The 26,129-nt window shown below is 50.6% G+C and overlaps 9 protein-coding genes across 9 annotated transcripts; 5 read left to right on the forward strand and 4 right to left on the reverse strand.

Annotated features, from left to right (window-relative positions):
* Window positions 1-159: 159 nt before the first annotated feature.
* Window positions 160-2,070, forward strand: CC77DRAFT_937486 (carboxylesterase type B; the record flags this gene model as incomplete). The annotated part of the gene is made up of 4 exons (XM_018534553.1): window positions 160-326; window positions 399-732; window positions 781-1,008; window positions 1,057-2,070. 4 exons carry the CDS (start codon window positions 160-162, stop codon window positions 2,068-2,070), a joined length of 1,743 nt encoding a protein of 580 aa, XP_018385418.1.
* Window positions 2,071-3,064: 994 nt separating this feature from the next.
* Window positions 3,065-3,540, reverse strand: CC77DRAFT_937162 (hypothetical protein; the record flags this gene model as incomplete). The annotated part of the gene is made up of 2 exons (XM_018534537.1): window positions 3,065-3,247; window positions 3,352-3,540. Coding segments are annotated over 2 exons (372 nt in total), but the record flags the coding sequence as incomplete, so codon positions are not given.
* Window positions 3,541-3,579: 39 nt separating this feature from the next.
* Window positions 3,580-5,878, reverse strand: CC77DRAFT_937415 (hypothetical protein; the record flags this gene model as incomplete). The annotated part of the gene is made up of 7 exons (XM_018534548.1): window positions 3,580-4,454; window positions 4,506-4,696; window positions 4,746-4,765; window positions 4,960-5,042; window positions 5,085-5,125; window positions 5,176-5,277; window positions 5,361-5,878. The coding sequence occupies 7 exons, from the start codon at window positions 5,876-5,878 to the stop codon at window positions 3,580-3,582; spliced, it is 1,830 nt and encodes a 609-aa protein (XP_018385420.1).
* A 1,008-nt stretch (window positions 5,879-6,886) lies between these two features.
* On the forward strand, window positions 6,887-10,272 carry CC77DRAFT_937635 (C2H2 domain-containing protein; the record flags this gene model as incomplete). Its single annotated transcript, XM_018534562.1, has 8 exons — window positions 6,887-7,249; window positions 7,300-7,496; window positions 7,604-7,992; window positions 8,039-8,644; window positions 8,698-8,809; window positions 8,899-8,973; window positions 9,036-9,218; window positions 9,267-10,272. 8 exons carry the CDS (start codon window positions 6,887-6,889, stop codon window positions 10,270-10,272), a joined length of 2,931 nt encoding a protein of 976 aa, XP_018385421.1.
* A 1,402-nt stretch (window positions 10,273-11,674) lies between these two features.
* CC77DRAFT_1021328 (peroxidase-like protein) lies at window positions 11,675-12,812 on the forward strand. The gene is made up of 4 exons (XM_018525241.1): window positions 11,675-11,834; window positions 11,895-12,135; window positions 12,212-12,486; window positions 12,539-12,812. Exons 1-4 carry the CDS (start codon window positions 11,738-11,740, stop codon window positions 12,706-12,708), a joined length of 783 nt encoding a protein of 260 aa, XP_018385422.1. The 5' UTR covers window positions 11,675-11,737; the 3' UTR covers window positions 12,709-12,812.
* A 3,673-nt stretch (window positions 12,813-16,485) lies between these two features.
* CC77DRAFT_148813 (hypothetical protein) lies at window positions 16,486-18,346 on the forward strand. The gene is made up of 2 exons (XM_018530297.1): window positions 16,486-17,017; window positions 17,073-18,346. Exons 1-2 carry the CDS (start codon window positions 16,822-16,824, stop codon window positions 18,257-18,259), a joined length of 1,383 nt encoding a protein of 460 aa, XP_018385423.1. The 5' UTR covers window positions 16,486-16,821; the 3' UTR covers window positions 18,260-18,346.
* A 1,309-nt stretch (window positions 18,347-19,655) lies between these two features.
* Window positions 19,656-21,053, reverse strand: CC77DRAFT_937655 (hypothetical protein; the record flags this gene model as incomplete). The annotated part of the gene is made up of 5 exons (XM_018534564.1): window positions 19,656-19,963; window positions 20,017-20,084; window positions 20,142-20,524; window positions 20,586-20,693; window positions 20,796-21,053. The coding sequence occupies 5 exons, from the start codon at window positions 21,051-21,053 to the stop codon at window positions 19,656-19,658; spliced, it is 1,125 nt and encodes a 374-aa protein (XP_018385424.1).
* Window positions 21,054-22,012: 959 nt separating this feature from the next.
* On the reverse strand, window positions 22,013-23,372 carry CC77DRAFT_1050957 (hypothetical protein). Its single transcript, XM_018527644.1, has 4 exons — window positions 22,773-23,372; window positions 22,619-22,732; window positions 22,327-22,464; window positions 22,013-22,190 (listed from the first exon to the last, which is right to left on the reverse strand). The coding sequence occupies exons 1-4, from the start codon at window positions 22,950-22,952 to the stop codon at window positions 22,170-22,172; spliced, it is 453 nt and encodes a 150-aa protein (XP_018385425.1). The 5' UTR covers window positions 22,953-23,372; the 3' UTR covers window positions 22,013-22,169.
* Window positions 23,373-24,710: 1,338 nt separating this feature from the next.
* On the forward strand, window positions 24,711-25,892 carry CC77DRAFT_1009677 (hypothetical protein; the record flags this gene model as incomplete). The annotated part of the gene is made up of 1 exon (XM_018523609.1): window positions 24,711-25,892. The coding sequence occupies one exon, from the start codon at window positions 24,711-24,713 to the stop codon at window positions 25,890-25,892; it is 1,182 nt and encodes a 393-aa protein (XP_018385426.1).
* Between the last annotated feature and the right edge of the window lie 237 nt (window positions 25,893-26,129).

Consider the following 26,129-nt stretch of genomic DNA (forward strand, 5'->3'; position numbering starts at 1 on the left):
ACTAATAACCGGCAACAGGATACGGCTTTAGACTTATCACCGGAAAGGACGAAGGCGGAAAGATAGAAAGTCAAGCTATAATTTGTAATATGAGCTGCAAGTACAAATGCCTTGAAAAATCACAAAGTAATGCAGCAATAGCAAGTCCTCTTGATGAAGATGTCACCTTTGCGTCGGAAGTTTGCACTTACAGCATTCTGCTTACTGAGTGGGCAAGCTGCACACGCAGCATCGCTCGTCAATCTGCAGGATCTGGTAGTCGATCTAGGCTATGGCATCTACCAGGGCGCTTACAACTCAACTACACATCTCAATATCTGGAAAGGGTATGTCAAACTCAGTACCACACGGAGACTTCCGTTGTGAGAAGTCCTAGTATGCTGACCACTGCCATAAAGCATTCGCTACGCAGCACCCCCAGTTGGTGACCTCCGCTGGCGAGCACCAGCGGCCCCCGTTGTCTCTTCAAATAACATAGTGGACGCTATCGAATTTGCACCAGGATGTCCTCAAGCCGCTCCTGCGCCATTTCCAGTTATCCCGGCGCCATCTGGTAGTGAAGATTGCTTATTTCTCAACGTGTATGCGCCTAGGCGCAAGGAGAAAGCTAAGCTTCCAGTGCTTGTCTGGGTCCATGGAGGTGGTTACGGGTTTGGAAACGGGCAGCAGGACATGACTGAGATCATCAACGATAATGATAACAGTTTTATTGCTGTCTCTATCCAATATAGAGTAAGTCTATTCTCCCGATGCATACGTCACCAACTAATTATGTCGAAGCTCGGTGCCTTCGGATTTCTCTCGTCGACTGAGATCCAGCAGAATAGCGCTCTCAACGCTGGTATCCTCGATATGGCTTTCGCCCTGCAATGGGTGCAGGATCACATTGATCGATTTGGAGGTGACAAGTCACGAGTCACTGTTGCTGGTCAAAGTGCTGGTGCTGGTGGTGTGATGCTACTTGGTATCGCGAAGAATGGTACCCTAGGTACTTCAATATTCAGCAACGTATGCGGTCTTTTAACTACATTAAGGTCCCTGCTAACAATGCGTCAGATTATTGCTGCCTCGCCCTATCTTCCACCACAGCACAAATTCGATGCTTCAGCCCCAACACGACAGTATGAGAGCTTTTCCACTCGCGCTGGATGTGCGAACTCAACCGAGACATTATCCTGTCTGCGCAACAAGGACTACCTCACACTACAGATCGCAAACTCAGACGTGAACGCTGCCAATCTTTATGGTCATTGGGCATTCGCTCCCGTTACAGAACCAGAATCTAGTTTCATCAACACCCATCCAAGCGATTCTCTTGCGGCAGGACTCGTCAATGGCGAGCACATACTCGTCGGCAACAACGCGAACGAAGGTCCTCTCTTTGTCCCCACGATTGATAGTACCAAAGCCCTTCAAACATGGTTGCAAGATGCCTTTCCTTCGGTTGCCTCAACAGACTTCGAAGCTATCCTCGCCGCCTATCCGCCTTCTAATCTGACAAACAACGATACGTTCGCAACCACGGGCCTCGGCCCAGCGACAGCCATGGACACCAGCTCATTTGCCTCAGGCATACAACAGCGCGCCTACAACATCTACGCCGAAGCGACCTTTGTGTGTCCGTCATATTGGCTTAGTGGAGCCTTTACAACAGAAAATCGCACCGCATTCCACTACCAGTACTCTGTGCCCGGCGCGCTACATGGCAGCGATGTGACCGCATATTTCGGCCCTGCAACGCCCAGCCAGCCACGTTCCTTCACTACCGTTTTCAGACAGATTTGGGGCCATTTTGTCACGGCAGCGAACCCAGCTACTGCGAAGGGTCTCACGAATCTCACGTGGCCGACATGGGCAAAAGATGGACATGGCAAGATGCTTAACCTCAACATCACAGGCGGTGTGCCTTATTCTGCCCCACAATTGACAGGAACTACTATCGCAGAGTATACAGACCCTGGGCTGCAAAATCATTTTACCGTTGTCAACGCGCTAGAGTGGGAAGGCAATAGAGGTGCGAGATGTGAGCTTTGGAGAGGTATTGCTTGTAAGGAGGTGGAGAGAAACTGAATTCTGTGTAATGATTTTCAGCAGGACGGTTACGGCTGTTTCCCTTCGAACGATCAAGCATATCATACGTAATATATAACCAGCATTTCTTGCATCAATAACGCGCCACTTTTGCAGATGACGATGTAGTGTCGGTTGCACTGCAATTTTTACCGTAATAGAAAGGGTGCAGTGGTCGCCTGATTCGCAGACCACACAAGAAGCGCTTCTTCGCGCTACAGATTGCAGTACACAAGACTCATAGGCAATGCGGGAAGATCGGGATACTGTGCTAATCCTTATCGCACAAAAGAGGATATGTGGCCTGGTACGGGCCTCCGAGTCTTACAGTGAGGCAGAGTTGACGAGTGTGGCTGGCGTCCTACATCACCCACACCAGTCCTTGACGTGGGATTCGGGATGAGGTGTCTCCTTATGGCGTGTTCGATTTTGGTGCGTAAGAAAATGTCTTCTGTTCTAGCTCAAGATCGCAGTGCGCGGCACATGCCACCTGGTCAATCGAGTGCGGTGCCAGTCCAGCACAGAAGGCTGTTACCACTTGGCGGCTGAGATCATTGCGGCGCGGCTGATACCGGTGAGGCGCCCGCCAGCACGTGTGCGGTATCAGCGTGCGGTGTCAGGCACCTGAGCGCGAATTGCTCACTGGTTGGTCAATCCATCCGGTTGATATTCTCATGAGGCTGAACACATAAACGGCTATAGAGTGAGATAGGCTCATCCAGTTGTAGCAACGTGATCGCGATTCAGATCGCCTCTTCATTGGCCTTGTTCCTTATTCGGTATTCGATTAAGGTGCTTGCACTATGCTGTCAATTTAAGTGATGCTTGATCAGAAGGAAACGATAGCCAAGTTCTAGCACAGGTATCGTGAATCGATATCCAATTTTCGCGTCAAAGCGATCGGTGTCTTTCGTAACTTCAGCAAGTGCTGCGAAAATCGCTTCGCTGTACATTGCAAGCCTGCATTTAGCCACTTTGAATGAGGTTAGCTCTTTCAAGCTTCGTATTCTGTAGTGATCGCATATCCTGTCGATGTTAGTGACGAAAAGCACGCTAGATCATGCCACCTCACCTGCTCCACTGTTTGTTCCACAACATAACGCGTAACCAATACAGTCTGCTTTTGGCCGAGACGTAAAGCTCGCGCAACAGCCTGATTCTCAACAGAAGGATTCCACTGAGGTTCGACGATAAAGACACGGTTTGCCATTGCGAGGTTGAGCCTAGAAGACACTGTCAGTCTGAAAGGATCACAATGTCGAAGATTGTTACATACCCTACAGCGCCCGTACCAGTAGTCATGATGAGTACCCGTAAGTTCGGGTCGTCTGCAAATCTTTGTAGAATGCGTTCACGTTTAGCCGTTGAGCACTCGCCGTCAATTCGCTCGTGGGTCCATGTATTATTGGATATATGGCGGAGGTAGAACTGCAGCAAGTCCAGTGTTCGCGTCCAACATGTGAATATGATACTGCCAATTTGTTAGATTCAGTAGAATGATTTATGAGGCTATCGCAAGTACCTTTTTGTGTTCCATACATCAACGGAAACATCTTCCATCAAAGACTCCATCTTCGAGGATCGCCCGTTGGGTCGAAAGTAGGTATCCTCTTGTGACGCGTGATTGGAGCGCGGCGCTCCAGAGTCAGCGTCCCAAAGTGGTTGACAGAGGGGACACCTGCTAGGCAAACTTTCCTGATCACTCGTCATGCTTGTTGAAAGACACTCCATACACAGTACGTGCCGACAATGTTCCGTGTAGCGACGGAACATCGTACCAGTATTAAAAAGAGGCAACGTCTGTCGACACGCAGAGCAGGTGATCTCGCCGTCTCTTCCTAACGACGCCTCCACAGCCTCTCTTTCATCTAGAAGGTGCAATTTGCGCCGATTCCAGGAAAACGGTTGTTGCCAAGTGCCATGATTGCAGATAATACGTAGTTGAAGTTGTACCTGGAACATGCCTAACGTGCTCTTCTGATCAAAAACACCATTCTGGTTCTTGATCGTCCGAAACATGATGTCATAAGTGTGCTTGTATTGAGCCTGCTCTTCTGATGATAGATGTATCCTCCTTACACGATGTTTTTCGTCTGGCAAATGAAGTACATCTTTGGTCCGGCGAAGACACAATGAGTCTAACAGGCGTGTGAAGCGTTCGATTGCCATGTTTCGTCTTTTACTGCCTTCATCGAAGGGTATAGCGATGCATTTGCGAAAGGTTGACAAGCTGTGGAACGGGCTGATTCTCAGGAAGGCGAACAACGAGCCGATATCCTCGAGGCGGTTTTGTATAGGTGTGCCAGTGAGACACCATCTCGATCGAGCTGAGAGTTCAGCTACGGTACGATACAGTACCGTGGACTGCCGTCTTATGATATGAGCTAGGAAATCATCGTTAGTGAGATACGATAGCTGGTATATGGGATACCGACCTTCATCAAGCACAAGGCGATACCACTCTATGTCTCTTAGCACACCTTTGGTTCCGGTGAGATCTGACGCGAGCGTATGGTAAGTTGTGATGACAATATCCGCTTCGAGGAACCTGTCTGTCGGGGCGTGTCGATGAGGACCATGATACTTGATGGCTTTCAGAACTCTACGGGAAGACTCGTCGAAGTGCCTTCAATCATCAATTTCTTACCCTTACTCCCGCAATGATCTTTACTCACTTGTCTAGTTCTTGAAACCACTCATTGATCATGACTGTATGGAGACAATCAGAAACTGTGATCGAAACAAAGCCATGATTCACTTACGGTCCGATGACGCGACAATCAAGGTTGCTCTGGAACGGCGATTGCATCTTGGTGTCTGCGATATTTCACCTTCTGAAGTCTCATTCTGAGTAGCCCAACTATGTGCAGCATTGAGTGTTCGTATAACGAGGGCCAATATAGAGAGGGTCTTGCCCATTCCCATCTCATCTGCGAGGATACCACCGCCCGTTTCCTCCGGCTTGAACATGCCTGCAGGTTCGTTAATATGCTTCAAAGGTCACTATCCTGGACGAAAGAGCCTACAACGCGCGTTCGAGACTGCATGCCGGTAGCTGTCATTCAGATCAGCAAGACCAAGCCAGCTTGTTTACCACGTACTGACCATTGTACTCCTTCCTCTTCAGTAGCTTTCCACAGCGCATATTTCTCTGGTATTGGACCATCTTCGCGCTGCATCATAAAAGCAAGCGCTGTCTTTTGATGTCTGTGTCGCTTAGCATCAGATTCTGGAATCAACCCCATTCGCGGACGGTGTTTTGCGTGTTCTGCAGCAGCGTGATTACATACAATAAGAGTGTGGTATGAAGGCGCTCGTCACCTTCCAGTCCACTCAGATCACGATCTCGTGTTAGTGATGAGTATACGTCTTGAATCGTGTTTTTGAACGTCTGCAGGCTTGGCTTTTCGGGTACAGTCTCTTCTAGTGATGGCCTTGTCACCGTCATTGAGTTCTCAAACTCAGGTAGCGTGAGCATATGAGGGTTGCTATATCTAGTGCCGTCTTTGACGTATGCAGGACGCTGGAGGTAAAGCTTGTGTTGAGAGAGCTCTCTTCCAATCTCGTTAGCCGCTGCTGGCGGGCCATACACGTTCACTTGAACCCGAATTACAGCTTCTTTCTCTCTTTTAGCCCGACCTATAGTGTCCTGAATAGCTCTTATCGGGGCAAAAACTTCGAGGTCAGGCTCATAACCTTGTTCCGCAATGCTAGTGAGTGCTTTATTCAGCTGCGCATTAACCTCTCCGACAACTGTTCCGTCTGAGAAAGCGACCAGAAATTGAGCTTCGGGCCTGATGATCAGCATCTGAGCATGTCCATGAAGAGGTGATAGCGCAATCATATTGAGCTTCTTGTTGAGCTCTATCATGTTACCGCAAAGCCGTACGGCAGCTCTGAAAACCTGGATGCGTGTCAGTTAACCGTGAAAGAAGATTGGTTGTGGTTAGCGATGGCACTCGGTTGAAAGAGGTCTATAGGGACTCGTCATATAGATCACATAGCATTTTACTCACCATGCCGTAACATACGTATGCTTCCTCGGGTGGAGGTTTGTCGAGAAGTCGATGAGACGCATCTCCGGTCGTCCATTCCTCAATATCGGCGCTGGTCTCCTGAAACGAGCTGTACAGCTCAATCTGATCTCCATCAAGAGCGAGGTCGCATTGTGCGATTTGTGAGCCGAGGAGTTCGTCCAAGTATCGGTCCCAAGACTGAGCTGGTAAAGCCGCTATAAACCTACACTTGTCAGCCTTGCTTCAACGATCACAATCCGTTTACTGCGTACTGATTTGTATCATCGTCTTTTCTGCACTGCACATGCGGCCGGTAGTTGTTTTGGTAGTCGTCGCCGGCTTCCGCGTCGTTCAGTAGGTGCTTGAGCGCCATCTGGGCCTTGGGTGTGACGTAAGCGCTTGATATATTAGCGGCTTGGCAAACGTGCTACCTCGATGAGTCGCCCTGGGTGAAGACGCGCAACTTCAATCAACGGTCGAGGTCTTTCAAATGGAACGTGGAGGAGGGAGGCACTGCCAGATATGCTTGTGAAATGGGCGCATCTCAGCTCGGTGCGTGCAGAAGGCTGAGTCGCAGCCTCCTGCACACCGGTGAGCCACGCGCAGCGTTTCAACCTTGCTCCGCCCCCTCCATAGGAACGTCGATTTCTTACCTACGACTTTCGCATCTGGTTTATACTTACCGCAACTTTTCCAGATTGTAGAAGCACATAACGCGCAGCTTTTGATTGCATATATCGACTCGTATCATATGAGTGTCTTGGCGTGGTAGCTGAGTATCATGGATGATGGCGACCCCTATGCCTTCGCAGCAGAGTAGTCGCACCTCGACCACTGCTTTTTCTCAGCAATCGACAGTGATAGGAAGCACAACCCCACCACCACGTGCAGCCGGAGCCGCCCTTGACCGAGCCATCATCCAATTCCGCAATCGACTCAATGGCACAGAACTCATGGAATTCAAGGGGACTACACATGATAATCTGCGCGAAGAGCTTCTCAAAGTTCAGGAGAAGCAAGAGGCTCGCCTGGAGACGATGAATCTTGCTCGCATCAAACATTGTCTCGAAGCGATGCACCAATTCGGCCAAGTCATCGAGATCTTCCTCAACGTTTCGGATGCAGTCGCGTTCGTGTGGGGCCCGATGAAGTTCCTCTTGTTGGTGAGTTTGCTAGCTGTGTAAAGTAGTGCTTCAGTTGACATACGGCACAGACAGCTAGTACGTTTGCAGACTCTTTCGATTCACTTCTGGATGCGTACGAAAGAATTGGCGAGCAACTACCTTTGTTAGCAGAGTATCACTCATTGTTCAGCAACTCACCTCACATGGTTGATGCCCTCGAGTTGATCTACATCGACATACTGGACTTCCACCAACAAGCGTGCAAATTCTTCTCAGGCAGATGTGAGTGATAGCGCAAATGTCGCTTTCATTTCTAGAGACTAAGAGTGATTCAGTATGGGTTCGGTTTTTCAAGTCGATGTAGGTGCTCCTCATATATGGAAACCCAGTAAGCCTGTATATACAATTGACCCTAGGATACAGGTGGAAGAACTTCCATACCAAGTTCGATGGGATTCTGAGCAGTCTTCGCCGTCACAAAGACATCGTAGAATGCCGTGCTAACCTCGTCCAATACCGCCTCTACCAGGATGATGTCGCAAGTTTCAAAGCAAAGCTCGAGGAAAACGTCGTGCGAGAAGAAACCAAGAACCTAATGATTGTCAAGGAATGGCTCAGTGTAGGAGAGTTACCACAACTTGATCATGCTAGCTACTGTAAAATCCGAGCAGATTATGCCACTACAACCAAGTGGATATCGCAGCACAAAACTGTCAAACATTGGATACACGCCGATGTACCGAAAAGCCCAGTCGTCTGGATGTATGGAATTCCTGGTGCTGGTTAGTACGCTCAACGTGAACATAGTCCAACGCTGATAAGCAATAGGAAAGACGATACTATCATCGGCCATCATTGATGAGTGTAAAGCTCAGCCGGAATTCCTGACTTGCTTTTTCTATTGTCACGATGGTGATCCAATGAGTAGCACTGCAGTCGGTATACTGAAGGGGCTCGCTGACCAACTCTTGGATCAATACCCGCAGATGTTGCCACCTTGCTTCACAAGGCGTAGATCGAGCGGAGAGCCATCGCTCCGGTCAATTTCTCAAGCGAAGAAACTCCTGGAGGACTTCTGCAATACCATACCTAAACTGTTCATTGTTATCGATGGGCTGGACGAATGTGAGAAGGCAGAAAGGAGCCAGGTGTTGGACATCTTGACCGAAGTCGTAGGTTGCCGCGACACGATCGACCCAGGCACACTCCGTCTTCTCGTTGCTAGCCAAGATCTTATTGATATTCGAAAAGGATTCAATAGCTCTGCATCTACCAAGGTTGCACCAATGATCTTGCGAATCTCCGAGACGGACAACGAAGGCGATATCCGAGCTTTCACCAGGCTATGGGTAGATAAGATCGCATCAAAATTTCCGCCATTCTCAGAGGATATGAAAGAGTACCTCCAGAATCTTACAGTAGTCAACGCAAAAGGTATGCTGTACACCGCTAACCCGATCCTGTTATAGTCTCTAACGTTGTTATAGGCATGTTTCTATACGCCAAACTTGTTTTACTTGACCTTTATGCTTCTACTACGTTAGCGGAGCTTAAAGACAGTATCAAGACCGAAAACTTTCCACATAAGCTAGCAGACGCGTGAGTATTCCCAAAGTTGTGTAGAGACGGACACCCAATCTATCTATATTCCTGTACCAGTACATGGGCTTGCGTTGATACACTAGCAGATACGAGCGAATCCTGAGACGTATCAAGACTACATCTGGCAGAGGTTGGCCGAAAGCAAAGAAGCTACTTGGATGGTTTGTGGTTCCTAACTCTAATGTGTGTGTGAATCGAAAGCTAACAACTATCGGATGTTTAGGTTAGTTTGTGCTAAACGCAGGCTCACATGGAAAGAGATGCAGGTCGCGCTTTCGATCGATCCCGAGAGGCAGATCGTTGATTACGAAAACCAGCGGGTACGCGATCACATTTACGTCACTTGCGGCTCGTTAGTACTTGTTAATGGGGACCGCGTAACCCTCGTTCATAGCACAGCGAAGACGTAATCTTCCCACTCCCAACGAGAAGCTTGATTTGCTGACTGTATTAGGTACATCACTGCCATCACCAAAGACATTCATGAGCCATCTATCGAGTGCGAGCTTGCGACATTGTGTATGCAATACTTGACTTTCCCCTGCTTCGATGTCGACAGTCCTGACGATGTCGTACAACGACGGCGATACGCACTGGATGGATCACTCGCGTTCCAAGACTACGCGATTGCCAAATGGTTTCACCACATCAATGCGTGGGTGGCAAGTGGCACAAAGTTCCTTGAAGAAGCTCAGGACCAGGTAGCTCTACTAGCTGGCATCTTTAATGCCATGGAAGACTTCATGACGCGCTATAGTGAGATAGATTGGTCGAAAGGACTTGTGGATGACTGCAAGACCAAGTGCAGGGTGTTTGAACATCTCGGTCTATACGAGCATGTTGTGCAGCTCACTAGCCATATCTACACGTTTCAACAGAAAGGCTTCGATGCATCACACAAGATTAGCATCGGCGATCTTTCGGAGGCCTTAGATCGGAACCGGAAGATGCTTGAGGAGTTTCACAAAGCCAAACCTGGTCCGACAGCAGAAGAGAAGATAGCGTACAGTAAATTCTACAACGAGAAACGGCGTTACAAATGCACACGGATCACCTGCCGATACTTCTCTGAAGGATTTAAAGACGAGAAATCTCGTAAGCGGCATGTCAACATCCACGAAAGACCGTACCAATGCGAGATACCGGACTGCGTAGGCGCAGAAGGGTTTGTGAATGCAAAAGATCTCGAGAAACACACTCGGACGTTCCATCCTGACAAGAGTGATTTAGCAGAAACGTTTATCTCTGCTATCGCACCCAAACGCGGGAACACGAATCATGCATGCTCGATCTGCGGGAAAACATTCTCACGCAGCTACCATCGTAGGGATCATGAGCTCAGTCATAAAGGAGAAAGACCACACGAGTGCGAGGAATGTGGCAAAGCTTTCACGAGACTTAACGATCTCACAAGACATAAGAAAATACACGACAGGCCCGGCAATAATGGCGCAGTCTAGAAGACCCTTACGGTTGATATTTTTGTAATGTAGCAGCGAGAGTAAGAATCAAACCGACGCCCTTCAATCCTGGAATGCTGTGTGATGTAGATGCTGCGCGTGCGTGTATCGCGAGTCGGAAGCATTGGTTCACTGACGATGCAACAGGACCTCATTGCCTAACATATGTGAACTATCTAAGTGGTTCATTAATGGTTCAGGGTTCGATGATATCGTCTCTCTCCATGGTTGAACTTTTCATATCAGGATGCCCTCAAGACCGGATGTCTTGGCGTTTAAGGTGTCGCAGGGCGTGTGCAGACTAATGAAATCTTAGATGCTATTCATCCGGTGGGCACATGCGGGCCAATGATCCTGTGATTGGTTGGCTCGTAAGAGCACGTGATAACATCCCGTGGTGTATCCTTCGCGGAACAATATGATTGGCCGCTGCGTCACCTTTTCCATGCGCTGGAGATTGCAGCGCGACGTGAGTTGACTTGAGCGACAATCTTGCAGCGCTTTTGCAAGACGCTGGTAGTGCTCAGAGCCGGAACTATGGTAGCATCGAAACTCTGATATATCCCCACGGCATATATCGAGAATCACTTGATCCTCACTGATCGCCGCCTACCCCACCAATTCGCAGCGGATCATGACCCGGATGCGGTTGTCTTGGCGTCCCGAGTGGTGACGGGCGGGAGGGTGCCCTGCCGAGTCTCGCTACTCTGCGCGTTCCTCGCTACGCGATGCCCGCTGCGCCTCAGCCGGTACCACCCTCGCGACTTTGTCTATTCTTGGATGCCATGCTCGTGTGGCTGCATGTACACAGCCGTTGCTTATTTCTTTTTCTTGACGATGTATGCCTCCCATAGCCGTGCGTGATGGGCGAAGCAAGCCCACGCCTACGAAGTACACTGGTACCTTAGTCGTCCCACCACTCGGCGCACTACTATAGTATGATGACTACAAATGCATCTGAAGGAAATCTGGGTCGTCGGGCTATTCGGACATCTGTTGTATGATTACCGACAAGCAAATCCCCTGTCCAGAGTGACCATTGAAGACGCAGGCATTGCTAATTCACCCGGCTTTGTCTCCACTGTTTCAAAACTCCAGCATATCTAACATAATGTCGTTCGGGATCTCGGACATGGATAAAATCCTACCACTAAGCAGATGGCGGACCTGAGTACTATCATCTCGCATCATCTCGCGTCATGGTCCGAAAGGAGCATCGGCTGGGGAAAGTCCACGTAATGGGCACTGTAGAGACGTCCGAGAGAAGTTTTAGATATGGCGCGGCTGCGATACTAGCGACATGACCTGGTGAAGGCTATGCAAGAGTGCTCATCTTAGTCCAGGTGATACACTATAAGACGATTGTGAAATCACCCATCGCAACTCGTTCCACAGCGATACCATTCATCAGGATCTTGCCAGTACTACCATCAATCCCCCTTTCATCCCCAAGCGAACCGACACAATGCACATGCCATCTTTCATCATCGGTGCTCTCATGAGTGTTGGCATCAGCGCCCAAGGCTCTTTAGAAAGCTGGCACCCAGCTAGGCCTGGAGAATGTACGTTTCAATCCAACTGCCTTTGCTCAAGCCATCACGACTAATGCTGATACCATCCAGCTCGAGGCCCTTGCCCTATGCTGAACACCTTGGCAAACCACGGCTTCTTACCGCGTGAGGGTCGCAACTTCACGCTCCCCACCGTCAAGCACGCTCTCTTGACAGGCCTCAACATCAGCGAAGACATCTCGGAGCTGTTGTATAACTTCGCGCTCACGACAAACCCAGGTCCGAATGCTACAACCTGGGGTCTCGATACATTGGGCAATCACAACATCTTGGAGCATGATGCCAGTCTGAGGTAAGTTCTTCCTTTCAAAGTGCAAGCCAGGGTCCTCCCAATCTTGAGTACATGACTGACACGAGCCGTTATCCAGTCGTTCCGACAAGTTCTTCAATGACGATGCCGTCTCTTTCAACGCCACCATATACAATCAAACCCGCGCCTACTGGACCGACGAAAAGATCACTATCCAGATGGCTGCCAACGCACGACTTGCTCGCATGATCGACTCGGTGAAGTACAACCCCAGGTTCGCTTTGTCGGACTTGGCCGCAGACTTCAGTGCCGGCGAAGGTGCCGGATACATGCTCGTATTCGGCAACAAAACGGAGAAGACAGCGAGCAGAGACTTCGTGGAGTACTTCTTTGGTATGTATCCTATCCATGGTGATTAGGTCGACGCATGCTGATCAGCGAACAGTCAACGAGCGCTTGCCGACAGAGATTGGCTGGACGATACCCAGTGAAGAGATTAGCGTTGACAACCTCTTTGACTTTTCTAATGATATCTACGCGGCGACGTCGTACGCTGCTCTGGAGTCGAAGGCAGGTATGATGCGCAGGAACGGTATGGTCGGAAAGGTCTTCTAATCTCGAGTGGTGATGAATGGACCTCACACCGTACGATAGGTAAGAAGTGGTATCTCACAAAAATTGGAGGATGTGGACCAGAGTAGGCAATACAAAGCATGCTTGACGGATGATCTGTCGCTACATATCCATAGCACACTTCATTATCTTGTGACCGTAGTTGAACTCTCACTGCACTAACGGCCTCACGTTACCTTGACATTAGTGCGGTCTGGCGCGATAGTGCAGAGCATCACTATACGTCTTATGAGAATGTGTGGGCAAAACAAACCTTCTAGCGAAGCGAAGGTCTCATAAAGTCGTCTCTTTGCGACGGCCGTGAGCTGTCCCGGCCGGGCTCTCTGCCAGAGATGTCAACAATCAAGCCAATCAAGCTGAGCTAGCCTTATATAGTAGGTGGCTAGCTTTAATCGGTTAGTAGCTTACCATATGAGGCTAGCTCAGCTTGATTGGCTTGATTGTTGACATCTCTGCTCTCTGCTCGACCTGTGCCTGGCATTTGCCATCGCCTTCTGTTTAATCGACTGACCTTCCCAATGTGCACTGGTTCTTACATGTCCAACAGGAGATGATACCCTGGTGAGGTCGATTCACAGGCAAGTCGTTGACTTGAGCTGTACCAGAAGTCGCGGACCGAGCGTCTGATGAGTGCGGTATCAACATGCAAAGCTATGTTCGGCGTGGCTGTCGCAGTGCGTGGCTCAATCCTTTTGTACCGGCATTGCAAGTCAAACCATATCAGGCCCTTATGGAAGCTTCCGCAGTATTCACTATGTGCTCCGTCATCGACAATTTCCCAGGCTTTTCTTTGCGCAGTGCCTCTCTCGGATTGGCAGAAGCACTTCATAGCCTTCCATTATATGCTAAGTTCCAGCAACTAGCAGCATAAGCACGGCGGGGATGACCACCGTTTTGGAGTATCTGGATATCAGAGGGTGAGCTACTTGAAGTTGAACATCGTTGTGGCTTCGGGCGGTTGGGTGGTAGTGTTGGACATTGCGGCGGTCAGTAACGCTTCGCCTTGGACGTGAGAGACGTGAGTCGCACCGGGGCGAAGATGGGTCTTGTTACCGGCGGTCGTTACGTATCAGGGTCGTGAAGGACAGGTTATTCTCCCACATCCTCCGTGCGCCAACTCCTCATAAAACATGCTGCCTGCTCGTCGGATTCGCTCTTTTGTGCCATTATTCGCGCTCTTTAAGATCCGCGTAGGAATAGCCTTACGTATCAGCTGAATGCACGATGTCACTATCTAGCTAGCGAGAGATACCCAGCTCTATGTACTATGATCTGATGATTTTGAGCCTAGTGATGCCGGTGCGCTTGCGAAGATCGTGACGAACTTAGTAGGTAACCTGCCTATTGCGCCGCGAGAGTGTGTGACCGAACATAATAGGTTATTCGATCTGCTACTTAGGATGCGCCGCGCGTGATGATAAAGGGCGGTGTTAGAACAGTGTACGCGATGCGGTTGTGTGGGGTGTGGCAGGGCAGGCAGTACTTGAGGGTAGGCGCGAACTGGGAGCGCCGCCACACAATAGCTGTGCCAAGACACCTCCACGAGATTCAGCTCCCAGGTTGCAGCCCATGTGACCATAGGTGTGCCAAGAGCTGGTATGAACTAGCCGTATATAGGAGAGAATCCAAGGTAGCGCCTTGGTAGATCTCCTGGAATGAGGTAATTGTTGCACTGCAATCTTTAGCGTGGAAGAGCAGGTAAGTAAGCAGAGGCTTAGACCACGAAACTTGCGCATTGCACTGCAATCTTAGCGTGGACAAGAAAGTAAGCAAATCCATGAGTCCCGCACTGTACCTACCTGTATCACGATCTAGCGAAGAAGACTTTTGGAAAGTGGCATAGTATCGTCTTGTGCGACACAGGTTCTAGATCAAAGCGAAAGGTATATTGATGTGACATATCGTTGTGTAGGGCGTTGCGTCGAACGGAGGATGTTCCTATATGAGCAGATCACACCGCCCAAGTTCTACACAGGATGACCGATAAAAGCTCACATTCAAATTTAGTAGCAGCAAATATAACCTACCACGATCAATACGGTACTTTTAGTCCAAGTCGACATCGGCATCACACTTTGACATCCTGTGTTCACCATGTCGTCGCAAGTGTACTTGCTTCGTCCTTCGTCAAAAGCCTAGCTAGGCTGCCGATGCTGTATTCGTAGCTCGAGTGAGGCTTTGCAAGCTGCCTGTAATTGGCGAACATCTTCTTGGCGTGTTCGGAAGACGTGTGGTTACCTTCATAGCTAGACAACCCTTCTATGTCGCAGAGCCGCAATGTGCACTGCAATCTCTAGCGTGGACGAGCAGGTCAGCGAACCCATAAGGTCCCCTGCACTTCACCTGCCTGCATCACGATCTTCAGCCTAGACAACCAACAAGAAGGTGCTGCAGCCATCAGTGTCAAATCAAAGCTTTATTTCACATTCATGTACTCACTTACAGGCTGTTAGTTCCATTTTCACTTTGCATACCACTAGCGAAGGCACTGAGTGCATACGATGAAGAAGCTGTTGTCAATCACTCTCCTCGTCATGTTTCCAAATGCAGATCTCATGACAGAAAGTCCTTCAGCCCATTTTGTGTCACGTTCATGTTTGCAATGTTCGCCCACTGATTATAGGGCTTGGAGCGTCGAGATCTCTACCTAGGTACGCATGAAAAGCAACGGAATAACGGCCGGAGCCCATCTCGCGGCTATAAGCGAAGGGATTACCACACAGGAACGCATGCTCCATTTTTGATGCACATTGCTACGACAAGGGACACAGCTGTAGATACGTTGGCAATTATCTTATATGGTACAAGTTGCACAGTCAAGGACTATCCGCGCAGCAGACATACTGAGGCTTGTCGCTGTGCTTTTTGGTACCCTGCTGAGGATGAAATAGTCATGTGAGTAGCATGTGATCGGAAGAAGGATATCAACGTCCTGATTTGCGAAAAGTGCCTACCTGTTGACCGCCGTTCAGGCAGCTGGGTCTCGCTCCAGGCTAACAAGATGGCATGCTATCTGCATGGAAGACCCCGCAATATGACCGCCCGGTTGCTTCCTTCCGCAGGGCCCCCAGCTTTAGTTCTGCGTGCGCACCCCGCCTCGCGGAGCATTTCGCCGACCTGGCCTGGGCTCGGCGACCATCAGAGTTAAGTGCGGCTCGAACTCAGCGACACACTCGGTCGCGAGACAGGTTTTCACTTTCCAAGATACTGAATGCTCACACATGTGAGGTGCACGTCGTTGCCAAAGGTTGCCTGCTGACTTTACCGCCGAGCGCAACAGCAATACTGTGCATCTACCGCAACGATACTAAAGAGGAGACAATGTCGAGCGCAATCATTTTGATTGCTGCGATAGCTGAGCATTCATTGGTTTTGCTGTGGTCGGCTGTGCAGCCGCAACCCTGGCGACTCAGATTACGATAACCATACTGCGTCAACGATGCCTGCACAAGACCCATTTCCCCTGAGGCTGGTGCCATACCGCGAAACCCGTCGGAAAGCTAACTTCCAGCTGCTTGATCTCTTTTGTCGTAACGGAAAGGAAATCAAATCACAAACGACGTTGGAACACCATAGCAGGTATGCGGTGTATACGATCGAGCGACTACCGAATCTCGACTTCAGGGGCCTGGTGAGGCGCCAACTGGTGTTACAAGGCGTTCCTAGTCCCACAAAACAGCACCCTGTTCAATCTGTTGCTGGTCCCCGGGTCGCCGACCTCTTCTAACTTATGCATCTTTAATGTCCACTCACAGCCTGCGCTTCATATCGTGGAAGGTAGCGTTGCCTCTACGCACCCGTCGTGCATACTCCGCGATGCACATTTGCAACGACTTTAGCAAGGTTTCATAGGGGGCCAGGGTTTATCTAATTTGGGGGCCACGATACGCTGTCCAACGTTTGGACGCCTAACGCCTCTGGCTTGCCCGTTATGCTGTAACGCCCTTTTAGTCTAGACGTGTGCTTTCTTCTGGTGCAATGCCAGCAAGAAGATACAATTAGGCCGATCCCAGATTTGCCTCTGCGCGTCCACGCTCTCCGCTTCCCATACCACCACCGGCGGGAGAACGCTACACAGAACCAAGACCCTACAAAATGCTGGCCCTGGCTTGCCAGATCTTGCTAGCATTCGTGTGCGCTAGCGGCGCGACGCCGACGGCTGCACCAGTAACGACGCGGGACCTTGTAGTACGGGAAAATACGATTGGACCATGTGACGATCAAGGGACATATTCGACGAAGAATGGACTCAACTTTACGATGTACTGCGGGCAGAGGAACCCAAACAACGGTGCGCCTCGTTTAGTACTTGCTTCGCGACGATACTCCCAGCTGACGAACGCTAGACGCATACATAAACCCGCAAGGAAACTACGACTGGTTGTACACACCCACGTACGGAGATTGCCTAGAGCTTTGCTCACGTTTTGCGGGAGACGGCGAAGGCTGCTTCGGCGTTCACTGGACCGTAGATGGAGGACATTGTTGGTTAAGAAACAGCAATGTTTCGACATCGGACCTAAAACCAGACACTGGATCGGTCTCTGCCCTCGTCAATCGGAATCAAATGAAAGGCTTCGACACTGCATGTACGGACGAGGATTACCAGAAACTTACTGGTGTCGATGGCATCGCCTACACCACGAACTGCAATCAGGTGTATCAAGGCGAGATACAATGCTTCGACGAAGACGAGTATCCCTGCCTTGATCCGGCTCGTTACTTTTACCACGCCGAGTCGCTTGAAGAATGCCTGGGCTTCTGCGTCGCCCTGCACCCCCGTTGTCGCATAGTGTCCTGGAACCCAGGTCTCCAAGTCGGCTTCGCAAATTGCTGGCCCAGGTTCGGAAATCAAAACCCAAAGCTGGGCCAACCCAGTCCACAGCAAGGCATCATGCACTCGGCCGCCATCATCGAAGCCCCTACCCCAGATAGCGCGTGTCCCCAGGACAACGTGTATCATTCCGGAGGCCAAGCGAACGGTACCCAGTTTGACATCCATTGCGGGAAACTAAACCAAGGTCTGAACATTACTAGCTTGCAGGCGCAAAACATTACGTATTGCATGGACGCATGTGCAGCCAACAAGGATGGTTGTACAGCAGTACTATACTCCTCCAGCCTCGACGACGGTTACGAAAACTGCCACCTACAAAAGACGATCAACGAAGTCATCGACTCAGCAAACGCCACCTACGCCACCATAGCCTCTTCAAAAAGCGACAACAGCTCCTCCGGGTCTTCACCAAGCAAAGCATGGATCGCGGGCCCAGTCATCGGGGGCATCGCCGCCCTCGCCGCCATTGGCTTCGCGATATTCTGGTGGCGGAGAAGGAAAGCTAGGAGGGCCTCCGCAGTGGACAAGTACGCAGAGCCCGCTGGAGGCGCTGCTTACGATCCGACGCCTGTGTATAGTCCCCTGGGGACGAGCCGGTCTGAGGTGCACGCTACGAGCATGAGCGAGTTGCCCGCAAGTGTCAAGTATGGACATAATCAAGGGCCTAAGAGCGAGGCGCAGGAGTTGCCGAGTTGATGGGTGGTAGAGATAATATAGTATTTAATGTTATTTGACGTGTGGTGTTGAAACATATTTCCTCCCGCGTTATCGCATTGCCCGTATAACAAGTATGCATGGTGGCGTGGAGGTGCGCGTGAACGTCGTCATTGCTGTAGTGAGCAAGGCATTGGTGATAGATCACACGGACGGTTAAGACACACACCTGCAAGTAACGACATCGAACAACGAATCCAAAGCAGGTAAAGCAGGCGGACCGAGATACGCAAAGCATGGTCTGCTCGTGCTGACGCGACGGCAACCATCGTGCAATACTAATCTCACCTTCCGCGCAGGGTCGTGCGCGGACATGGAGCGGCATCTTGACCGCGGTCTACGCACGAGTGGCCTCCCTGGTGATAGCTCTCCAGCCAGTTGTGTTGTTGAAGGGTGCTCTTTCAGCGCAAGGCCAGGCACCCTTTTGCGACGATAGTGAAGTGCTGCTGGTATTCGTCGCAACCAGAAGGCGGCGGGCGTGCAGGACCACATTGCCTGGCATTGATCGCTCTACTTCCGCACGAGCGAGGGGTCTGAGCCAGGCTTGGTCCCGCTTCGCTGCCGGACCGTTGTGGCGTATGCTTGACTCTCCGAGCACCGACTTTCAGCAGGGCCGGAATGATTTGCGCACGCCCATGTGTACTGTTGCAGTATATGCCAATGGTGTCGAAATCTGCGCAAGAGGATTCCTACACATCGTCCCTCAAAAGATACCGACTATCCAGTTCCTTGTATATTACAATCGAAGACCGTGCCGTTGATTTGTCGAGGGCTATCGTGTGCGAGGCGAAGAGCCGTCGAAGGGTGAACGTGTGATGCGTGGCGCGTTGCGCTGATGGCGAAGGGGGTTCGATGGAGGGAGGCGATGGCGACAGACGTTACCGCGACGAGAATTGACGTGCGCGCCGAATACGGACCCGTTGACTTCTCTCCTGCATGTCCGGTCCACCATGGCGTCGCAACATGCTCGGTGCGTAGATGCGCACTCTTGCCCGCTGATGTGCAGTCGTGTGAATCAAGTCATGGTATCGAGACCTCGTCCCTCTGCATTATTCAAGCCTATACTAGCTCCCATTTCACGTTATGAAGTGCGCGCTGCTGGGAAACATTGGCTTAGTATTGGAGGACAATGCGCCGAGTGCGCTGCCCGCGCGGAGGGATGTGGTCTTGATCGGGCCAGCGTGTGTGGAGCTATACGGAGCGTCCTTCTGCAGTCGTGGCTTCACCCCTTCATGGGGCATTTCATACCGGCATCGCGAAGAGTTTCGTAGGCACTGCGCATGCCAATACGGGATGTGGCATGGTGTGGTGGTGAGAAAGGATTATGACGTTGGTCGCGCGACAAGGTAGGACAAATCAAGCTAGCTGCTGGCTTCTCTTAATTCGTCTTAGTACTATCCTCGTACCCGTTGATTTCCACCAGCTGCACAAAACTTCCCTGATCACTGTCATGCGGCTTTCTTGCATGCGATACACGCAAGTTCGTCTGCACCGCAATTGCGTCCGGTCTTGAACTTGCGCCTTTGACTCGGCCGCCCAGTGGGGTCTTCGAAATCGACTGATTCGTGCTTCCTAGGATCGTCGGGAAGAGGTGAACGAGGCCAAGGCGAATCGATGGCATACAGGCACAGATGATGCCAACGTTTACTTCGATGACGGACCAGAGTGCGGCTTCAAGGTAATCCCCTAATGCTCTGAGCGTCAGACACGAGGCGTACGTGGTGAGGGCTGGAACTTACAGGTGATGTTTTCGGTGCGTGCGAAGGAGACAAGAGCTCGCAACCGCAGGATAGACACCACGGTGACACTGTCTGCGTTAGCATCGCTTCGAACTTCTATATACCTTTCTCCGATCACGACTTACAAAGCACCCACACTGAACATCAATAGCACCCCAATCTTCTTCTTAGTCTTGAGTTGTAGATTCCAAATCTGTCCAATTGGCAACGCCAACGTGACAAGATCCAACACTATGCTGACCCCAGCATGCGAGAACGCGAGCGCGTTGTTGTTTCCGCAATGACCTTGATGCTTGCCGTCTAAGCTCGTCCACATAAAGCTGACGGGGGTGCATATAAATGCGACTCCGAAGGTGAAGGCAATCATAGAGGCTATGTTGAGGACGATGACTCCCCAAATAGTGGCGCGGAAGCGTTTATCTGGAAAGATTTGCAAGAAGAAGAGCAGGAAGGCGATCTTAATGAAGCCGATAAGGTTGAAGTAGACCATCTCACAAATCCAAAAGAACTATTTTAAGTTTGAGATTAGATGCTGCGGAAGGGAGAAGATTATTCACAGGTCGACTTACTTGGAGCATCGATGTTATATGCTCAAAGGGGACTTTCCATATATCCTGTCCGAGCCCGTCGAAAGCTGTTGAAATGAAATCAGCGCAATGCATCTCAAGAAAAGAAACCTAAGCAACTGACCCATTTTATACGTCGTAGCAAACAAGACAGAGTTCAAAGCCTGAAATTGATCAGAAAAGAATCGCCCCTGTCGGGGCTTTACCACGTACCAAGACCACACCCATGTTACCATCATTGAGCCATTGCATACGCCCAACGATCACATGAGCTGCAAATCGTCCAAAGATAGCCGCGGTCGCTAGACCGAAAAATACGATGTTTACGATCTTGTACGTGCGTGTTTTGGAGCGGACCGGCATGTTGCAAGTAGTCGTGGTAACGTTGATCGCGCTAAAGACGTCTTTTGGGGGACATGACAGGGCGAAGCAGTCTTGCAGACTCGAAAGATAGGTGGCATCGCTACACATGCAGGGCAAGCTATTAGAGGAATCGCATGCTGGTGTGCTATCACGGCATATTTGCTGTGATATGAGTAAGCATTCATTACTTCATAATAAGATCAGCGGAAAGAAGACGTACAGCACATGCTGGCAAGTTGGCGAGGCCATCAATCTGAGCGAAAATAGGCAGGATTAGAACTGAAGTGACAGCAAGAATGCAAGGCACAAAGAACATTCTGATTCTGGTGGCAGGCTCCTAAGCTTGGAAAATTGGCACGTGGGAGAATAGGGTCTACGGAACTAAACCAGGAGGGACATTTCAGCTTTATTCACCTGCTACTACGATAAAAAAAATCGAGCCCCGTTGGAAACACAACAAAGTTTAAACCAGCTTGGCCATTTGGTCTCGAAAAGCCATTTGCAGCACTAATTCGAGTGATGCAATCGTAGTTTTTGTCCGTGAGCCGCGCTGCACTAAGGTTCAGTTGCCTAACTGAGCAAACCGAGTGTGAAACCCCGTTTCCTCATAGCGCAGGCATAGTACCAAACCTTACCAGTCGGAATAGTAATCACGAAATGCACTCTCCGCCAGACTCGATCTCGCGAGAGTAATGCCCGGTTCGTCCATGAGTCGTCGATGCCGATTATCTGCGACGCTAGACTGTGCCAGGATTAGCTGTTTGCCCAACAAAGCGGGCCGAGATGCCAAATTGTTAAGTCCGTACCTCCGCATAGGAAGGGAGAACCATCGATTTCATTTTTTTCCATCTCTTTCTGTGGGCTTTGGACCATTGGACCCTGACTAGGGAAAGGCGGTTCACGCTTGGATTGTTTGGGACTAACATGGCGTTCATGCCGGGTCGCTGGGCCCCTGCTACCCAGCGATCATGCACGACGAACACGCAACTTCCGCTATCCGGACATCACTTCTGTCAAACCTTAACTTCGATAGGGCAGAACTTCGGAAGCAAAGCTCACCAGCTCATAGTAGCGGTACATGGCGAGAAGCGTTATGAACGATGAAACCAAAGCATTGTAGCCACGACACCGTTCTCGCGGTCTGGCATCCTGTTCCGCCACTGTCATGCTCTGTCATGTGGCTTTCGTCGTTCATCGCGGGATGACCTGCACAATCGATATTGTCTACTCTGATCGAGCGAGATTCTGGGAATGTGTAGTGCTTGTCGTTCGACATCGTGGTAGCAGTTTGGAAGTAGTATGAAGGCAAGAGGAGGTTTGTAGCTCAAGAAGCGTTGCAGTTGGGATTTGTGTGTGACTTAGCATCGTAACGAAGTCGTACCAAAGCCAGGCCGCCATCTTCACACGTGGCGAGAGCACCGAGCTGGTGTGCCAAGTGAAGATGGGGTGTCGTGTCGATGACGCCGACGGCATGACGCCCATCTGCCGGGCGTTGTCCGTGCGCGTGCCGGTCGATCAACTACGTTCAAGCCTAGCCCAGGAACGAGACTTTGACACAAACATTCACCAAACATGATGTCTCATTGAGATACGCTATGTAGGTCTGCCACAAGATGATTCGTACAGGGCGGGTAACTAGCGGTGATGAGACCGAATGTCCCGCGATAACGCACATGGACGATGAGCTGCCTTCGACTTCCACTGATCCAACAGCCGTTCTCTTCCGTTTTCACAATGTCGCAAATTTCAGCCGGGTGGGCAAGGAGGACAAGGCCGTCGCGGTATGCCTATATACCTGTCGTACAGGAGCGCGACAAGCAGGCCTACGAGACTCCCAACAGCAAACTTGAGCCAGTACGTCAACCTTGCTCTCTGCGCTGAATTTGCGTCGATATCATGCCTCGGGTCGTGACGTTCCTCTTCGGTCGCGAGACTTCCTGCGAACGCGGTATCAGTCCCGTTGGGTGAGCGTGGTGCTTCAAATTGGGAGGCTTTGTCGTTAGGCATCCTGGTAGCTGTCCGAAAGAAGTGTTCATACAAGAGAAGGTATGCAAAGCAGGATTCGTGAGTGGTAAGGTGTTGATAAGGTCGGGACGCTCCTTATATAGGATCTCGGGGAGCGTTTCGAGGACATGCACGAAGAAGATTGGGTGTGCGAAAGGTTGTCTGTGCCCGTACCGTACCCTATCACTGAGACCAGATCGCCAATATCACATCGCTTGTTCAAAGTGCCGAGAGTTTGCTTAGGTTTCGTCACGTACCTTCATCATCTCTTGTCTCGTGGTCCAACCACGCCAAGCACGAGGGAACCGATATATCCGGCTCAGGCTTCCTCCCCACCTAAGATCATGTTCCCCATCCGGACTTGATCTGCAAGACAACGCAGATCTCCGCTACCACAGGACTTTATTCAATCGATGCGAAGGCAAGGCGACCAGGCCAAGTCGGCGGCGTTTATTTGCGCAGCCTCAAGGTTGAGCGTAAAAGCCCAGCTAATCCTTTTTGGAAGGACCCGAATACACCTTCCGCAACAGGCATTACATCATCCATATCCCTGATCTATCAACTTTCCCATCACTAATGCAACCAATGATGTAGTCACAGTTGGTTCAAGCATCCCCGTCTCGTCCTGAATGGTCAGCCCGTTTCTCTATTCAACCCTGCATCAGCAAGGAAGGACTTAGCACTTCGCATCCTCGCACTATATGTTCTACAACGACAGACTTCCGTGAAGGTCAACCATGGAGATGCTCTCGACAAGCTCAAAGCCATTGGATACATGAACTTGGTAGTCGCTTGCCAAGCCAGCCTTGTTTAGTCCACCATTCAGGCGACCATTCTAACCACACGAAGGAACGGGGCGTGCCGTTGACGGGGGCTAATCAGACTACGTGGTTCACCTTCCGCAGAGCGCTTAGGTATTCATCACATATTAGGCCCGTACTTACTATTAGATGTGGGAATCACAGTAGTCACACGAACTTTTCTTGGCGTACAGGTTCGCCGCATCCGCTTTGCTGAGCTGTTCGAATCAGCACCTCCTGCTGACCTTACCAACAATGTTGACGGAATAGTCGACGGACCAGAAAGAGCTGTCGAAAGGATCGTAACATTGTTCGAATCGCGCTACCTATTCTGCTTCTACTACTCGCTGTGAACATCTATGGGAAGACGTTCAGGCACTACCACGTTATCGTAGGATACTTATCTTAACCTCAACATTGAAAGAATGCGACTAGCATACTATGGTGTGTGAGGATTGGGAATGGGTCACGATTGCTGTGGTATGGACTACTGCAAACTGAACATGTCCGCCTGAGGCTCACATACTGCCAGTACACCTCCTGCATCCCTCATCACGAACCAAGGCTTGGATGCAGTTTTCGAGAAGCTTTCGGGGGCCTAAACCAAGACCAAGCCAACGATCACGATCTCCAACACGACTATCCTGTTGTCGCATCGTCATACTTGCGACATGCGTAGCTGTTCAATGCCCCATCAAGAGATAGTCTTGAGGCATGCTCTCTCATCATCGGCTACCGGCAAGTGAAGATAGCTATCGCGGCGAATGAACTTGAGGTCACTAGGCGGAAGCATGCTAGCTGGTGCGACCTCCAAGACAGCTATATTGCAAGCGAGTAGCGATCTGTAAGCATAAAAGGCGGGCACTTCTCGAGCACATGAAGCATCTCCCATCTTAACTCAGTCTCATCATCGCACCAATTACCTTCTGTCAGCCTCACCAGATTAGGACACGCCTACAACATGTTTATCAAACATCAAGCAGCACTGCTCGCAGGGCTGCTTCCACTAGCAAGTGCATACCGACTTGTGTTCTATACTGGCTTCGATTGCAATGGCGAAAGGCTCGGAGCTCGACAAGCAGTTCAAGACGGCACTTGCTACGACCCTAGCCCTCTAGGTTCGCAAACTAGCTCCGTCCTAATCGTTGCTGAGGAGGGCGACGATCCCCTGTCGACAGTGGTGTTCTTTCCAAATGGTGCTGACTGCGCTCTCGGCGAGGCCATCTCGACTGGCAATACGGGCTGCGTCAACGTCTACCAGGGAGATTCATTTGGCGGATACACTGTTATCAGTGGACAAACTAAGCGAGGAGAAGTTCAAGAAGAAGCCCCCACCTCTGCCATAGGCATCACTCATGGCGACTTCTTTGAGATGGATGGCGAACTATGGCGATGGAACCAGATTGCCCAGGATACCTTTTCTGGTGTCAAACCTGAGGATTGGTCCGGCACTGCTCGCATCGCGAACTTCGCGCCTCTTGAGTATGGCAGAGACTTCCCTTTCAACTTCACTAAATACGACCTTGAGAATCCGTCGTCGTCCATGACGGAACGCGCTGTCACCGCCGCTTCCGGGCTCGATGCAGGCTCTACTCCGAACCCTCCCCGCGAGGCCGAAGAGCTGTTCGAGCGTCAAGACGTCTGCCGGAGAATCCGTGACTGCGTCTATGGTTTCCCCATTCTGGCCAACTACTACTTTCCCGCGCAAACCGAAGCCGTCGTCAACCAGATCAACGCCGCAAAGCCGGCCGCGGAGAGCATCTGGAACTTCCTGAAAAATCCATACGTCTCTGGTTTCGCCGTGGGGCTGTCAACTGGGGCTATCGGCGCTCGCTACTTTGGCTCTGCACCGGACTGCATTCCGGGACCAGAATCAGAGGCTGTTCGCACCACCATCAATGAAGGTACCACGACGGCCAGCCGTGTCAGCGCTATCTCTACCGACGTGCTGGGTGGCAGCAACGGAGCGGGTACTTTGACTACAGTCATCGTGCCTCCTGACCAGCGCGGTACTGGTATTTGCAATACTCCCACTACGGACCCTTCGCCAACAAGATTTGCGTTCTCGCGTCACAAGCGGTCGCTATACGCCAAAGTTCCGGGCTTTGAGGAATGGCTGAAGACTAAGAACTTCGCGTTGTAGGATCGTTGCGTAAGTCGGAGGGTAGCAGAGGGATCTCGGAACGATCTTAGCTTATGCAAGGTAAGGAAAGAAGGCTGAGCAGTTGCCTTGTTGAGGGGCTCAGGCAGCGGGGAACTGGCTACGTAGTTAGATAGACCTCAAAGTCTTGTCACACCCCGTACTCAGCTCAGCACAATCATCTCAACCATATGCATGTTGTTTCCAGTGCGCTTTGATTGGATATAGCGCTCTTAAGAT

The sequence above is a fragment of the Alternaria alternata genome (genome assembly GCF_001642055.1).
Source record: "Alternaria alternata strain SRC1lrK2f unplaced genomic scaffold CC77scaffold_12, whole genome shotgun sequence".
Taxonomy (NCBI): Eukaryota; Fungi; Ascomycota; class Dothideomycetes; order Pleosporales; family Pleosporaceae; genus Alternaria; species Alternaria alternata.